We start from the raw sequence: 18,038 nt of genomic DNA on the forward strand, positions 1-18,038 counted from the left end.
GTGTCTTGTTTCTATGGAGTGACTGTATATAATAATAAATTCAACTCCTTTATGAGATTGGTTGGGCAAGAAAAATCAAAGGAAAATGTGCTCCTTAATCTCCTAGAGAGGGATGAAGCACTCAGTGTGCAGAATTCTTTCAGTGTACATAATTCCATATATAGTATATCTTACAGGTTTGCATTTTTTGTGACTATAATAGAAGTTAGAATATTTTCAGCTTCAATTTTTATTCTACAATCAGATGATGTGTTGTCATTTGATACACTGAGATAAAATACAGTTTTATCCTCTATTATGGGTATGTATAGCAACACATTATCATCCATATAGTAAAATATTAAAACCACCTTTTGACCAGACTTACGGTCACATGAAAGAGGGACTAGAAACTATTTCCATATGGATGGTTAGAAGACGTTTTACGAGGTGCGCCACTGTAACATGACTTGTGCTAAATTATTCTATGTATCACTGGGGGTAAATAAATCTTCCAGGAGGGAAGACTTAAAAGGAAATGCATTACACTTGCTTATTCTAAGGCTATTCTCCTTATTACAAGGGAAACCTATTATATCTTTGAAAATTTATAGCTGTTGAATTGCTGCTTTCATAAAAATGCCTTTTTATGATTCGGTCATTGTGCAAATGCACTCTGAAGTGACAGACAGATTATTGCTACATTACTAAGAATAATGGATAATTACTGCTTTAATTTAGTGAGTTAAACTTTTACTGGCCCTCACTGATTTTATTTAAAATCATGGTATTCTTAGTATTTGTTTAATAATAAGGATGATTAACTTAAAGAAAAAATGGCTTTTGTAAATGGCATTCCTTAACTGTGATTTGTGTCCAGTCACCTGTCACATTGTATTACTTCTGCTCTATGCTTTTTTTAATGTTTTCTGAAAGAGAGTACGAATTCAAGTGACAGAGGATTTTGTGTTTATGTTTTCAAATGAAGGTGTTTCATTTTAAAATTGTGTAAAACTTTCATACTTCATACTTTCATCAAAAACCAGTGGTTGTCCAAAATATTTATCAATAATAGATGATCCACAAATAGTGAAAGAAAATATGTACTGCTACTGATGAGGGAATTAATTTGTTTTGCAATATTGATCTGTTTCTAATGGTGTCTCCGTCATGCTGAGTGTTTGGCTGTGAGTCAGCTCTGGACGGCAGAGCTGGTATAGGATGTGTTGGAAGTAGCTGCGCTGTGACCAGAAATGGCTTTCAGAGGCAGTGTTGTAGATGACATTTTTCCTTGTGGGCTGCCTACCAAGGGGTCTGTTGGGAGCAGGAAGCTCAGCTCATGGGTCTGTAGGTACTGGCATACCCGACTCTTCCTCTTTTGTGGTGCTTTTTAACATCAACCCTTCTTGACCAGGTTTATGCCGAGGAACTGCTCACTTTTCAATTGATGGATTTTGCTCCTCTCCTCCATTCCCATTATCCAAGGTCCTTTGCAGTAGCTCAGTGATTCTGAATTCCTTGCCAGTGATTTTGAAGTATGTGCCAGGCTGCTCTGTGCAAGGAAAGCCAAGTAGAAAAAAAAAGATGCACGTTGTGGGACATTGACCCATTCTCTGCAGCATGTGTTTGGTAATACAAATGTGGTCATTTGCTCTTTGCATGTTTTATAGTGACACTTTTGTTCTTAATACCTGCTCCTGTCCTGATCTTCAGCAACCAGGTTTACTACCATAGAAGTCAGGGATGATCAGAAGGGAGCTTTTCTCTGCATGAGCTTGCTTCTGGTTATTTCTTTGAGATTTCTAATGAACTAACAGACTGTTACAATTGTAGCAACAAATGTCTGTCCACTGAGAAGAATCACGGATCTCACGCGAACTTCCATCCAGCCAGGTATCCACCTCCTGAAGAGCTTCCTGTGGGGGAACAGTTCTACTTTGTGTGAAACAGAGCACATCTAGCAATATGGCATAGTTTTTACATCTCATTTTTCTTTTCTTTACCAATTTTCAATACATGCTGTGCAGGAAGTCTGTTTTATTTAGTAGGGATTTGAAAAATCAACACCTTTCTCCCTAAAATGAGCTGTGTCTCTGTGTCTGCTCCTGAAGACAGGACAGTCCCTGCTTGCTCCACAGATCCATCTTCCTTGCACAAAAAGGGGAGATATTCAGTTCAGCTTCATTATTCAGCTTTTAATTCTCTGTTAATGTAACATGAAATATCATCATCTGCCGAACTTGAAGTCGCATTGCTTTTATATAGAGAATTATGTTTCATGGAAAGGAGTGCCAAAACTGCCTAGTGAAAGCTGCGCGGTGAAGTCTTCCTCTGTTCTTCCATGTTTCACCCACATTCCAGGAGTTTTGGTGGAATGTATGGTAAGGAATCAGGTCATGGCTTTTTCTTTTCCTTTTTGGTAGTATATCCTGTCACAGTAAGCCATGGCAAGTTTGAGGATCAATCCTAAAATACTTATTTAATAAGATGTTTAATCATAGTAAGATATTACAGCTGCTGTGAAGAGCAAGTATCAGATGGAAATGGCTAAGATGCTGCTTTCAAGTCTCAGTATTTTTCAGACTGGATTTTGGACACCAGAAGGTCCATGGGTTATTTATTTCTAAAGGACCTGCAAAAGAAGACCAATCTTGTAGTCTGTAAACTTAAAATTGCTATTCCAGGGTATGGCACTAGGAGACACAAATGGAAACAAATCAAGATACACTAGTTGGAGGCAAAGCACAATCCCTTGTGCCTATTACACTGAAATCTAAACTGCAATTGCAACTTTCTTAACGAGCTTTGTTACATAAGGTCCCTGAAATGTAATGAGCACTCATGTTTGATGTGTGGAACTGAAGGCACTTAGCAACATGTAAGAACAGGTGTTTTGTTTGTTAGCCAGCCTACACAAAAGGCTTTTTTTCAAAGGAACCCAAAGGATTGGCATCTAAATCCCTTTGATGCACAGTTCCATTAATGAAAATGAGCAAGTACCCCCGCTGTGTATTGGTAGACAATCTAGTTCAGTTAACTGAGTACTTAAACACTTTTCTGAGGACGTGTGTAGTAGTATAAATGTTTAAACTGGGTATGGCCAAAGTCTCACATCCGTGCATATGTTCCTTTCTGCATGAGACACCCACCTTTGGAGGCTGTCGAGCACCCTGAGCTCCCACTGAATTTAGATGTGAGCGTAGTTACAATTTAGTTGCATTATGGATACTTGAAGAAATCTATTAAATGTTGTAGTCTATACTGAGATTACTTTAAAATCTTTCATGTTTCCTACCTAGGTTAGAAAACTCTGATGTTCATTTTTATATGTTCATAGGAATCTATAGAAGTCATTGATTTGTGTGGTTGTTGTATCCTTCTAGGAAACAGCTATATGCATAGTGTTGTCAAATGCACCTAATAAAAATTTCTGGCATTAAAAACATCAACCCAAGTAATATGTTTTGTTATTTATTTGTATTCAGTAAAAGAGTTATTAAGTCTCTCACTTCAAAGTATAAAGATACCGTGCAGGTTAAGGAAGATGGCTTCAGTCTTCTTCACACTGTACTGAATGTTGTACAAACGTTTTTTTATGGCTGGAAACGAGATAGATACTCAATTTCCTGTAGCAGTGCAGTATTTACTGAATCTAGTATGACTGTCAAATCTGTAGTAATTTCTAGAAAGAATTACTATGCCTTATAAGGACCTAAACTCAGGATTTTGAACATTTCCTTCCTTGGAGTGATGTTTTCCCTCTGATATTTACTGTAAATCAGAACCATGCTTAAAGATATTTTGCATCTACTTAACTAAGGAAAAGTAACTTAAGCTAAGCTATTTCATAGAAGAAATAGTTTTACCGCCCATATAAAAATCTCAGTAATTTGAATATACGTTGGTAAAGCTTGTCTGCCTGGAATATTATTTGCTCATGGGAGTAATGCTTGGCAAATCTCTTGATGTGTGACATTCTTGTACATAAGTCCTTAAACAGAATGCTAAAAACAAAATGTAGATTTAAGTCAAAGGTGTGGAACAGCGCCAGCAGAGTCAGAAAAAGTAGGTGCAACAGAGTTTTTTGTCTGAATATCTCTGTTGCATTACCTTACTTACCATCCATCACAGAATGAAATGTTAAATGCTCGTGTCCTTGTCTGGTTAGCACATGGATACTGCAAAACTGTTGAATCTGCCTACAGCTGAATTCCACATTCTTCATTGCTATGTTCCTTCTGGTATGGATGCAGTAGCTCTGAGTACTGGAGATTTTACGACTACTTCAACACAGATGTGTTTTGTTTTGTGATTTCCACTATGGTTGTTCAAAGGCTCTGCAATGAATACCAGGGAAATATCACCCATTATTGGTGTACTTTGGGCTATGTTCTTATCAGCAGGATTCATTCTAAGATAAGCAGTTAGCCACCCTCTTGTTTTGAGCTAGAGTGATATGTAAGTACCGATATGGATCACACAGATCAGAAATTTTGTAACTGAATTTGCTTCTGCCCTGCTGTTATTAAATGTACAATGGAAAAGGATATTCACTGCTAGAGTGATGGGCTGATGGCTCACTTCGAGAAAGCATGTAATTTCTATTAGCATAACAGAAGTGCAGCTGTAGCTTTGCCCAGAGGCCAAAGATGGTGCTTAAAGAGGAGAATATAAAGGATAAGCATAAATGGTATTTCCCTTGAGTACCGTCTCTGCTTCAGATCTGCTGATTGTACATAGGAGTGGAGGAGCATACCAAGTATTTTGAAACACTTCCTTCTGTGAGAATTTAAAAGCAGCATGCACGTTTTGGTTAAGTTATGATGTTTTTGTGACTTTGTCTTCCAAAGGCAGGTGAGTCAGGTTTGCGCCTCATCTTGTTTAGCACCCAAACTACCTGGGGAACCAAAATACATATGTCTTACTGAAGAGATCAAGAATTTGGAATCTCTCGTCTTGTCATGATCTTCCTCTGCTGCTTGAATATACCCCACAAATCTCTGTTGCCATGGAAAGCTGCTCTGAACGGCTCCTTGAACTTTGTTTAGCCTTCCTTTTAAAAAATTTCCTTCCATCTGTCTATCTGTTTGTCCTCCCCAGCTAGCCTCCTGCTGTTGGATTTCTCTCTTCAGTCCAATGCCACTGAAGCAGACTAGGTACACAGAGGTGGCTAGTCCAAGAGTCCTGCCTCATAAAGGAAAAGCACACAGTTAGAACCGCACAGTAAAAAAAGTGAATTGGCTTTATATTTCTTTTATTTGCTTAATATTTCATACTCACCATTTGGTGAAAGGGGGCGGAGGGGGAGGTTGTTTGTTGCCTTCATTTTTACTTTTTAAGTGTAGATGTATGGAAATGAGTTAGTTAATGGTTTTCTGGCTTATCATTAGCACAAGTGAGAAGTATTTTAGCATCCAATTGAGACCAAATGTTTTTAGATAAGAAGATGATGTCTTAAGGCATTTTTATTGATATTTAATTATGCATATCTTTCTATATAGTGTATGGCATTTATGCACACATGCAATACATACTATAAGTAATCAGCCATTTGGCTTGACTCAGCTGCTATTAAATGATAAATGGTTAGTGATTCTGGATTTAATGCTGGCTTCATGTTTAAATGACATATTTAAATGTTATTGTGGGTAAGTGAAGTTTTGATTCTGTTTACAGGATTGAGTTTGGATGGTGTTGGTTTTAAAACTCCTGATGGCAAAAACTGAATGAAAATCCTTTTGCAAATTTTGTTGATGCATGAGCTGAAAGCAGTTTGTTATGCAGAATTTTCTTGGTCAATATTTGTACTAGATAAGTTAGAAAATTTGAACAGAGACTCATACTTGTCCTCAACCACTCTAAATTCTTGTTCTGATTCACTCTTCCAATAGGTTGGGGGTATAAGACACATATCTAAATTACTCTGTGATGTCATCTTACCGTTAAGTGAAATGGTTAGTGTGTTAGATACCAAATAGCTGGAATGAAATTTTGTCCCAAGGATGAATTATTGCATAGTATTGATTATTGAAAATTTCCATAAGCTATTCAAACAACTTATATTTGGTTTTTTTATTCCACAGCAATGGTAATGTAAGCACATGAAATTTTGCTTAGCTAAAATATTACCATTAAACTGGAAAATATTACCCAATCTGCATATTTTAATTTAGCAGGTACCCAAAAAGATGTCAAGTAAATTGGATTCTAGCAGATTCTGTGGCTGGCTCACAGTAATTTGTGTGCATGTTTAAACTTGTGGCTGGGGTAGAGCAAAATCGATTTGGATGACTCATTTTGGAAAAAAAAAAAAAAAAAATAGGCTGGTGCTGTAAAAAGCTGTTAATCAGATAAAATGTGGCCATTGCACTTTTTAAAGACTAATGACATAACCCTTTTGGGCAGTAAAATCTGTAAGACTAAACTATTAAAATGAAATTTTATTTGCTGAAAGCTTAAAAAATAGAGATTAGCAAGCTTCACTTTTTATTCAAAGATGAAGATAAACCACTGATTTTTCATTTGTTTTCAAGATTTATAATTAGAACTGTCTGCTCCAAGAAATAATATAACTCACTGTAAACTAAATGCTTTGATTTTTATATCCATTAAAGTTCCCCAAATTGCCCATGAATAAAGAGAAGCTCATCTCTGATGGCCTTGTGGGAGCAGATGTGCTTCAAAATAAATGAACTAATTGATTTGATAGATAATTCTCTAAAGTCACAGACTGAAACTTGAGGAAGGTGAGAAATTCCACATAGACCAGCATGGTGTTTTGGTAGTAAAATATGTAGTATCTCAATATTGATATGACACAATGTGAACATCGGTAAATAATGGCCCAGTAAGAATGTAAGAGAGTGGGATAGTGGGGATGGATAGTCTGTATACCAAGATTTTTATTTATTTTCCAGAGACCTGTCTGGCTCATTTGGCTGGTATCCTTCATTCATCCTATGTCTTTGTGGTATTTTATTTCTACAGGTAAATTATGTGAGTTCCAATGAAATACCAGTACTAGGAGAGGGAAGTTATCCAGACTTTTCCTTTCCTCGGATGTCTGTGTCTATCCCTGATGGATTTCCTGAGTCTTGGCCTTTCACCGGGCTAATTCACAAGCTCACAGATGCTCTCTTAATGCTTTTTATTTCTGTTACCTGGTGAAAAGCTTTCTATGACTGCAAAATGAATTTTTGTACTTCTGAAAATAAGCTGATGCTTTTCTCCTTCCAACAAGCACGTTTTGAAGTACGCCTTGCAGTAAAACCATAGTTTGGGTTTCTTTCTGCCTTGTTTCATAACATCGTTTCATTGTTTATTTTTCTCATCCAGGTAGGTAACCTGTGCAGAATAGGTCATCATCAGTTTGTTCTAAACTTCCTCACATTGCTGTGGGGAGAACAGGAACAGGATCCCATTTTCTTCTAATGCTGTCACCAGAGCTTCATTGTGATGTATCGAACGTGAATTGTTGGCAGATGAATGTTTACATACAGCAGAAAGCCAGTTACTTTCACCAGTATTGAAGCATCTTCATAGCAATTGCCTTCTCTGTCTTTGAAAAGTCATTAACTTTCTTGATTGCTCTCCAATCATTCATAACTGCTGTTTGAAGAGTTTTCACTGAAAGGACAGACTCAAGAGCTCTCCATGTGAACTCAGGTGTTCCTTCAGGTGAAAGATGTGCTGCATGGCTAATTTAAAGTGATTTTCCCATGGAAAATGAAATCTTTAGGGCTCTTCAAGAGGCTATTTACTTGCATCAGTTTAGTCCTGACTAATTACATGAATAAAGCAGAAGGATGCTGCTTGTACAAACCATGAGAAAATCAAGACACCTAAATTTAAAAAATGGCAAAACATTTATCTGCAGTCATGATAAGGGGCAAAGGAGAAATGATACTCAGCTATAAACTATGGCATAAAATTTGTCCTTCTTGCTAACTATTTGATATATTAGGTCACACACATTTTTCAATATTTATGTTCATGGTGAAATACTTATAGGAAATGAGAAACTTCTGTACAAATCTCATCTTCTCCATAAAGGAAAAATATTTTAAGATAATGCCAACGCTTTATAGTGATATAAAGCACCGCATGATCCTGTATGGGTTAAAGAGTGACTGGTTTATATTCAAGAAATATTTGAACATACAAAGCAAATATAACTTGTCTGAAAAATACTCATAATTCTCTGTTATCTTCCTTGCAGGCATCAGTGCTTTACTACTTCTTACATATTGGAAATCTCTTTCACCCCAAAAACTGTATAATAGCTGTTACTCATCCAAATAGCTAGGGTACAGCCAGCTCCACGCTGCCTTTTTGTAGAACCACAACTTTGCCCTTCCTCATTGAGACATTCACAGTGTAAGGCATTTCTGTAACAGTGGAAGCCAAAATTTATCTAGAAAGGAGGCATCTTGTGAATAAACCTTTCATCAAATGACCACACCAAAATCCCTGCATGAATCTTTTCAGGAGTTTATCAAGTTTGGTTATAAATGACTTGTTGATGTCATTTCAGCCTTTGAAAGCATTTTTCACTTGTCTGTCCTGGTTGAACAGGAGCTCAGACTGAGACACCACAATGTCCAATGTTTGAACAATCTCTGAATGGGAACCCAGATGCCTTGAAAACCCTGACAGTGTGCTCCAGCTCAGGGAGCTCTGTGCTAAACTAGTCGTCTTCCATAATTAAGTTATGTTGTTTCACTGTGGTGGCATGCGGACACTATTATTTGAAGAATGTAAAGGATCAAATACCAGTGGACTCTGCGATGATCTGTAGAAACTCTATTCTTGTTCCTTTGTATTTGTTTATTTGCTATTCTAGTATAGAAAAAATAGTGACTAAGGTCAACACTTGTAGCAGGCCCAGATAAGCCTAGCAGGTAGTATAAAATTAAATGGACATATTAATGGAAAAAAAAACCCCAAACCCCTCTATTATCTAGCAATATTCTTAGGATAAAACCATGACCTGAGAATACATAAGCCTCTGCAAAATGAATCTCTGCAGGCTCCCTGTGGAAATGGGAAAGAACATGCTTGATTAAACTGATGCTAACCTTTCAAAGTCATGTTTCTCTGATATTTATTCCTTGAAATAATAAAAGAAACATGTCAGATGGTGGAAAGCCATAATGTACTCCCTTGCTTGCTACTGCCCTTTTCTAACTTGAGTGTTCCTCTCCCAGAGCAAACTTTTAAAATAAAAAATAAGGCCTTCGTTTGTCCTTTTTGTTGACCTTTATACCTTTTGTGGCTCTGCATTTGCACCAGTTAAATTACAGAGTAAGAGAATTTCCATCCCTTTTCTAGCTCTGCTAGAAGGCCTTAGTCTCTTCAGTGGCAAATGGTGAAACACATTCCCAGGTCTGTGTGGGCAGATTTGGGGAACTTCAGATCTATCGTGTGGGGCTGCAGGAGCCCATATGCATCCTCGTCTGCAGAGCCCCTGCCTTGCTGCCCCCTCCCTCCCTCCCTCAGCTCAGCCCGTGCCTCGGGAGGGCTGGCCCGGGGGCCTGGGCGCTGCTGGACAAGGACAGAGTTGGGCTCCTTACAAGGAGCAAGTCAGTGTCTGCTGGGGCTGGGCACGGGCCTCGCTGCAGCTGGGGGTCCCACGCGGGGCGATGGTGGTCGGTGGGGGATGCCCGGGGCCTGGGCAGCTCCACTCCCAAGGGAGAGGTTGGTATCAGCAGAGAAACCTGCCAGCGGGGGTCCTGCATCTGTGTGCCACGTGTGAGGCCAGAGAGGTGACAGGTCCTTGGGAAGTAAGTCTTTTCTGCTGTTCATAATGATTAGTAAATTATTTCCACTCTCACAGCTCTGCTTTGCCTGAAAATACATAATTTTGTATAATTTCCCCCAAATTGCTCCCATGGTGATAATGGGGGAGTTTTCTCCCTAGGCACGTCAGTGAGATGTTTTGTGTTGGGAATTGCATGTTATATACTGTTAATGAATAGAGGCAGGAATTCAGTAACTTAAGAGTTTAGAAATGTGCAGGATGTCTTGGGAGGAAAGGGTTTCCTTTCAGCTCCTCCACTTCAGTGTTTGCATTTTCTGAAAGTTTTGCATGGGTCTGTATAGTAACACAGAAGATCATAAGGCTGAAACCTAGATATTCATGACAGATAAATGCGATTCACTTCAGGTTTACCTGGGGATCATTTCAAGTAATCCATGAAAAATGATACCAAGTTAACACACTGGGAGATACATTTATTTACCTACATTTGAGATTGGTACAAATAAATTCCTTCTGTGCGTTTCTGATGAGATGCTAGGTTATTCAGCTTAAATTAATGACTAATTTCTGGCTTAAAGTTTTTCCATAAAATGCCAAATAACTACTCTAACTCATTAAATAGGAAACAGCTTGCACTGTATATGTAGACCTAGCACCACATGCCTTAAATCTGTTATAAAAATGGAATATATGAGTTGCAGTGGTGTAAAACAGGAGAAAAATAATTTCTGCCGGTTCTCTGCGGAAGATACAAAGTGAGTAGGAATGAAGTAATTAAGATAACTTTAAAGTCCTACTTGTAGTCCCGTCATAATAATCTTATTTCTAGCTGAACAAAATCATCCTCTGGATTGCTTTTTAAACTGTATTTCATATTGTTTTTTGCTTCCTGTCATAATATTGTCTTACCAGCGAAACAACTGTCCTTGACAAGTCTGCCAAGTGGAAAATCGATTTGGTCTTACGTTGCCCCCTATTTTGTTCTGGTTTAGCATTTCATTTTCATTTAACAAAAGGTATATTATTTTAGATAACAAATGTTTCTTTCTTTAACTAACCAACTATTGCTGCTTTTTCCCTGGTGGGCATAAACTACTGTCAGGGCCTCCCTCAGCTGTTCCAGCAGCTGCGAGTATGCCCTGCTGATCCCATGGAAGAGCCGGATCTAGGAAACTAAGTTGTCATGAAAATAGCTGAGGATGAGGTTTTGAGAGAAATATTCCTGTAATTTGTTGGAACTGGGGAAGTGAAATGTGCAATTCTGACAACAGTGACAGATTTATAGACCCAGTACACTAATTAAAAAGCAACTTACTCTAACATATTAATCTATGAAATGACAGCACCAGAGAGCTCTGCTCTGTTTTGTGCACAAGCATGGGAACGCTGAAGTGCCCTTCTCCTGTAATGACAGACTTCTGTATTGTATACAAAATTCAACAATAATGTTAAACAAGAAGCAATTGAAGGATTACTTCCTTCTGGTGTGAAGCATATGGGGAGATGTTTTGCTATAAACTGTATGTTCATACAAGAACAGAAAGAAACAAAGTTTTCATTTGTTCTTTACCTTCTCTTTTCATTGCTGTTTTCTGTTTACATGGCTGTGGTAGAATCCAGCTAAGAAGCTAGAACAGAAAAATCAAATAAAGCATTGCTTAATCGTTTCCACAACTACTTCTAACTAAATTTTTGCTCGTATTGGTGTAACATCTTGGGATTTTTATGCTTTGAGAGTTCTCTGTGGAATCCCTTTTTATAAAAGTCTCTTGTATTGTATAGGCGGTACAGCTTCCTTGCATCCTCCACCAATCGTCTCAATAGGTGGGGCCAAGAGGAGAGAAAAAGAACATATTTCTGATGTGCATTTAAAGCACCTCTGGTATTGCAACTGTGTATTCCTATCTCAGCAATGAATTAGACAGATGACTTGATAGATGACAAGATGACAATTAAATTAAAATAACAGAATATTTTTTTTACATTTTTTTTTGTTTACATTGTTACATTGTTTTTTTACAAGCATCGCTTTTGTTTGCTTTTGAATATAGCAAAGTAAAACTTAAATTCTATCTGTGTAACAAAATACTAAGTCTGTACAAAGCAAAGGAATAATAATGCTCTTCAGGAAGAATGTGAGGTTTTAAAAACCCCAAAATGAGCAGTTCTGTAGACGTTTAAGGATACAGTAGTTGAATCCCTTATACTTTTTACTGAACTTCCTTCCCCCCCCCCCTACACTTAATGGATAATATGTCCTTGAATATTCTCCTTACAGGCATTTAAATATCTGCCGAAGTTCCTAAGGCTGCAATTTGCTTGTAATCTTCCATCTGTTTCAGATTTATTGTAAACACATGCAGTAAGATCTTTAGCTCTATAAAAGCATCACAAGAAGTCAGCGGAGCTACAAGGAATGTCTTCAGATGAGAATCTTACGTGTGATATTTGTATCTCCACTTTTCTTGAACTCAAACTTGTTTTCACCATATAACTAATTTTTTTTCATTATTCTGTTCACAAATTTATATTAATTGCCTGATTTTGACTAAAGTTCACATTCAGAATTACATGAAAAAGATTCTTGTAATATGGGTGTGAACTTTACAAAAATGTTTAATCAAAACTCCTTTCATAAACTGTTTTCCTAACAAAATGTTTGCAAAAGGAAAGGATTTAGTCTTAGTACTTTGCTTCTGTTGTCAGACTCCTTTAATGGTGACACAGGCCGTTGTGCACAAGACCGTTGTTCATGGCCAGGGAAGATGACAAGGACTGCTCTAATTTAAAAATCAGTACTTACTAGTTGAAAGGTCACACTTGGAAATGTCCGTGTGCATTGGTTTTTGCCCTCAAAGACTTCATCTTCCGTTGCCTTACTGGAGAAGTTGCTTGTGATGCATGAAGGAGCAAGTTGTATGTGTTGTTTGAAAGAATTATTCCACTATATTAGTAGCCATAAACTATATATAGAAATAGGGTAGAGTGAAAGGATATGGTGGAAATAATCTATTTAATTTATTGTAAATTGTTTTTACTTATTTTTACTGTTCTTTAGCATAATCACAAGTGAAAACCAGGGTAAGAGCTGGGGAAGAAAACTGAAGTGATTGACTTTGCACTACATATTTTTTTTTATGTTCCATTAGGAAGCTACAGCAAACTTGGATTCATGGCATCGTCTCTAGATATCTAATTTACTTTGTAATAGTAAATCAGTAACTAAACCATTAAATGCTGACTCTGAACAGATTTTCTCTGTGCTGGATTTCTTTAGCTGTAAGTGTCTCCAGATGAAAAGCCTGTTTGTTTGTTTATTTTTAAGTATACAGTGCAGGTCACCAGGAAATTGCTCCTAGAAGGATTCAGTAATCAAATCTTGTTAATTCAATTCATCTCCCAAATATGTTTTATAATATCTGTAATTAACCCAAACCATTGCAGATCTAGCACTGGCATTCAGAATGCCGTCTTGGAGGTACCAAAGAAGCCACGGCAGCTTATTTCGTTACCGCCAGTGGTGTGTATTTTGTACCCTTGATATCAGTCTTCATGGTCTGACACCAGTCGTAAGATTTGTATCGCTGTCAAGCTATATAAAATCCTGGTGTCAGGTTCTTAACATCTGGAAAGTCATAACACTCCTCATCTTCTATTAAAAAAAAATATAGACAGTTTGCTCTGAATAGATTTCTGTAGAAAAAATACAGAACTTGTACAGCTGAGTTACTGTTCTCACTAATAATTGTATGTTTAACACCACCTTGCCATGAAACCTAAGTCAATTAATCTGTTTCTGTTCCCCGCAAGTGTAAAATAGGATAGCAGTTCACAACCACATTCATAAAACTCTAAATTAAAAGCACCATGTATCTCTTTCCTGTAAAGGCTACATAAGAAATCTTGCATGGTTAATATCTTCTTTTTAAATCATAAACTTTTCTTTCAGCAGGAGTTCATGCTCTCTGTATCCGAAAACGATGCCACTACTGGTCAGGAATAAATACTGAAGTAAAATGAAAATAAAGAATTATATAGTTTACTGTATATAGTTTTGGTACTGTAATAATTGTCATGTATATAAATCTAGAATGTAAATTTCAAAAATAAATTTAGATCAAACAGCAACATGGCAAAAACAGACCAATGAAAATGTTCATAAATGTAGTGCCAACAAAATACATTATTGTGTTGCCTATTTCTGATAGATGTTGTTAAAACAAGAGGCACCTGCCCTTAAGCTGTATAAAATGTTATGAATGCTGTAAAAGCCTAAGACAAATATTAGAAACAAGTCTCATAGCAAATTGTCAACACAGCTGTGTCAGGCAAGGCAGCTACCAGTTACAGATTATGAGGCCAATGTTTGAATTTACTTCCATTTAATTCCTTTAATGAGGACACCAGCAGCTTCCTGGTTGTCCCTGGAGTCCCATCCTGTTAATTCAACATCAGACATCAATGGGCCATGTGCTCTGAATGAAGCATAGTCAGGAGCGAGCACATGAACAGTAGTGAACTTGGGGATGATAAATCTATTTCTGCAGAGTTTGACAGCTTCTACCAAGTCCAATAAACCTGTGGAAACGAAGTATCCCTCAGACATTAGATCTGGAAGCACAGAGCTTTTTCATGTATTTACAACATGTGCATTGCAATTTATTTCTATTGTAACTGAAAAGTGGTATGAATTTATTGGGTTGCATTCCTAGTAAGTTTGATCAATCTAAAGCTAGCTGCTGGAGATGAGTTGTTTAACAGTGGGTGACTGTCTCTAGGGAGCTTCCTCAGTTAACTACTGCTTTGAGTTGTTGTCTTCAAGTGATCGAGCCCTCAGAAATTTCCTACATAAATATCTGTTTGTCACTTTTTGGCAAATATTTTAATTAGCTGTGGTACTTACTTTTGATCACTGTTGCTTATTAATGATATGAACATGATAAGGCACAGAAAGTTATTTGAATGCAATGGAAGTTTGGTAGCTGTGGTGGACTGAAGAAAGGACTAGATATTCTATTCCCTTCAGACTTGTACAAAAGTAGTAATCTTTCACTGTCTTTGGTATTCTAGGATGTGATGTCCACATTCTTCCAGTTTGGGGCTTCCATCCAGCAAGAAGCCATCGTCATGCTGAAGATCATGCAGGATTATGACTGGCACGTGTTTTCTCTGGTGACCACCACCTTCCCTGGGTATCGAGACTTCATCAATGTCATTAAGACCACAGTGGAAAATAGTTTTGTGGGCTGGGACATGCAGAATGTCATTGTACTCGATACCGCCTTTGGAGATGCCAAGACCCAAATTCAGCTGAAGAAAATTCATTCATCTGTCATCCTGCTATATTGTTCCAAGGATGAAGCTGTCTACATATTGGATGAAGCTCGTTCCCTGGGCCTTACTGGCTATGATTTCTTTTGGATAGTTCCCAGCCTGGTTAGTGGTAACACAGAAATCACTCCCAAGGAGTTTCCTTCAGGACTCATTTCAGCATCTTACGATGAATGGGACTACAGTTTAGAAGCTCGGGTACGGGATGGCCTTGGGATTATTGCCACAGCTGCATCAGCCATGCTGGAAAAATACTCCTTCATTCCTGAAGCAAAAACTAGCTGCTATGGACAACCGGAGAAAAATGACCGGCCATCTCACACCTTGCACAAGTAAGGCTTATTGGTTTGGGTTTTTTTTTCCTGCATAACCTTGATAATTTTTCTTTCTATTGCCACTATATGTTCTTGAAGGAGGATATTGGTTTTCTTCAATCCCATCATGCCCTTTTTAAGCAGTGATTTTCAGATGTTCCAAGGGAACATGCGAGAGGACTTGCTGTATTGATAACTGTGTGTATGATGTTACGTGCTGGGGAGAATAAATACTGCTCTGGATCTGATGCAGAAGATGACAGAAATTGGTCTTAGAGAGTATAAAGCTGAGTTTATAAAATCATGCTATTGTCTACTTTAACTATGAGGTAAAATTGCCCAAATGCTCTGGAGGCTGTGCCTGAATCACTTGCATCAGCAGGAACCTGGTAATATTTTAGATGACAGGAGATGTACAGCGTTAAAGAGATGTCCCTGGAAATTACAGAAGTATTAGATTAGTTAGGCAGCTTTTATCACCTAATAACTGAAATCTGTCACTTCTGCTTGTGAGGATTTTATTTTTGTCACCTATACTAGAATAGCTGTAAAAATTAATCTGCATTAATAATCCAAGTTGATATGGATGTTTTCTCAATACAGTTTGTCATATGGGAACTGCCAAGGTTTAATTCAGGATTCTTTGCACTTTCTTTTTTGCCTTTTAATTATCTCTTTTAGACATGATCCTGATTACTTCTATCCAGGATGTTGCATAATACATGCCACACAGTAATAAATTTCTTCATCTGGTTTGTGAGAGGAAATAAAGGGAATCTTGCATGTTTTTTAATAGCCCTTTACAATATCTCATATGGAAGCTAATAAGCAGTAATTATGAAATTTGTTCTAACCAAATATTGCAGATGAAGCGCTTTCTACAGAAAAGCAGGATGGAACTGGCACAAGAAGGAATGTCAGTGTGGATTTCATATAGGAGATTGTGGAATATTTTAATATCTAAGATGTACGTGCATATTTAGATTAGAGGCTGACTGCCATATGATGTCTTGGAACAGTTGTTGTTTTCCATGAAAATGGGGTCTTTGTGCACAGCATTCTTCAGAATCTCTTTTAAAAGCCAAATACTGCTAGGTAGATGGGTTTTAACATTTCATAAACAGTGTGACCAAAGTTCAGAAACTTGCACAGCTCTCTGCAGAGAGAACTTGCCTTTAGTATAACACTTCCACATTTTTTTGGTCTCCCCGTTCCTATTCCTAAGCCTCTGCCTTGAAAACTGTATAAATTTACCAGAGGTGTTGCAGAAAACCTGTGATTCTTTTCCTGCTGCCCGACTTGCCCCTGGGGAGTGACAGGAGGCAGCACTGGGGTGGCTCTCCGGTCCGGCATGGCCCTGGAAAAGCCATCGCAGGGTCACTCAGGTCAGGGCAGAGCAGCTGGAAGCTACAGCCAGGATGACACCACACCCAGTACGTGATCCTCGTATGGTTCTTCCTAATGCATGTGCTGACAATGCCAGATAAAAGTGAAAGCTAATGGCATCTCATTAACCAAATTCTGGGCCTTAACAGTGGGATCTGCACAAAAAAGTTCAATGTTAATATTTGAACATCAGTTTCTGTGACGTTAAATTGTATTCTGTCATCAGAAGTGTTAGTGTTTAACATACTGTGGTTCAGTTGGATGGGCCACAAAAACTTGAATGTGTTTTGAAAAGGTTTTGGTAATATACGAGCGTAGACATGAATTAAGTATTCAGCATAAGTTGTCTTTCTTCAAACAATCACTTTTTTCCTCATTAAATCTGTATAACTACAAGAATAGGGCCTGTGAGTGCTAGAGCAGTGAGATTAGACTTCACCAGGAGATTCTGCAGTGTGCAGTGCATGATGCACATACAAATTATTAATAGGAGAAGTTGTAATATATAGTGCACTGTGGTTAATAAAGTCACTTCCCAATGCAAAACAGTGAGCTGTGAAGTGAGAATATATTTTCCGTACCAGAGATTCTTTGAGCTTTTCCAACACCACAAGAACAAGAGGCAGGCTGTTTTTAGTTTAGAATTACACTGAAATGAATAAACTTTAAATAGTCCTTCTTATGTAATAACTCCCCAAGACTATTCTTGTCACATATAATCTGCAAGAAAAGCAAGTATATACAAGCATTTCGCAGTGCTAAGTAGTGGCTGGGAGCTGACCAGTCTCTCCATGCCAAGGTGAATTATGTAAATTCCTTGTACTTTCTTATCCTCATCACTAAATTGTAGGTTTCTTCCTTACGTGACAAATCAGTGTCTAAATTGGGGCTTTATTCTGAGATGTAATCTTTATTGTTTCAGCTCACAGATAGTGCAGCTTTGTATTTTAAATTGTAAGATGGATGTATATGGTGCTGTATTAAGGAGTTAACTCGAACAATGGATTTCAGAGCATCCTCACAATGAAAAGGGCTGAAGTAATTGTGGACAGCTTAGGGACCTGGGATCTGCTGTACTGTGCCTCCCTGTTTGTGCTGGAAATCAATGCTGGAGAAGTAGGGTTAGGTGGAGGGACGCTGCTCGTGAGCTCAGGAGCAGAGAACCCAGTGGAAAGGAGGAAAGAGGCTCTGTAAGGCGATGCTTGAGCAAAACCAAGCTCAAGAATGGAGCAAGAGGATTTTTAGACTCCATCTATTTATAATGACAG

General features: G+C 37.8%; 1 protein-coding gene across 5 annotated transcripts in view; it reads left to right on the forward strand.

The window, feature by feature from the left end:
• GRIN2A (glutamate ionotropic receptor NMDA type subunit 2A) overlaps positions 1–18,038 on the forward strand; it is a 233,908-nt gene that overhangs the window by 127,245 nt on the left and 88,625 nt on the right. For all 5 annotated transcript variants that reach the window (XM_054212709.1, XM_054212707.1, XM_054212705.1 and 2 more), the window contains one exon: positions 14,810–15,402. In XM_054212709.1, coding sequence (XP_054068684.1) covers positions 14,810–15,402 — 593 coding nt within the window. The remainder of the gene's footprint in view (positions 1–14,809; positions 15,403–18,038) is intronic.

Source organism: Rissa tridactyla, chromosome 8, assembly GCF_028500815.1.
Source record: "Rissa tridactyla isolate bRisTri1 chromosome 8, bRisTri1.patW.cur.20221130, whole genome shotgun sequence".
Taxonomy (NCBI): domain Eukaryota; kingdom Metazoa; phylum Chordata; class Aves; order Charadriiformes; family Laridae; genus Rissa; species Rissa tridactyla.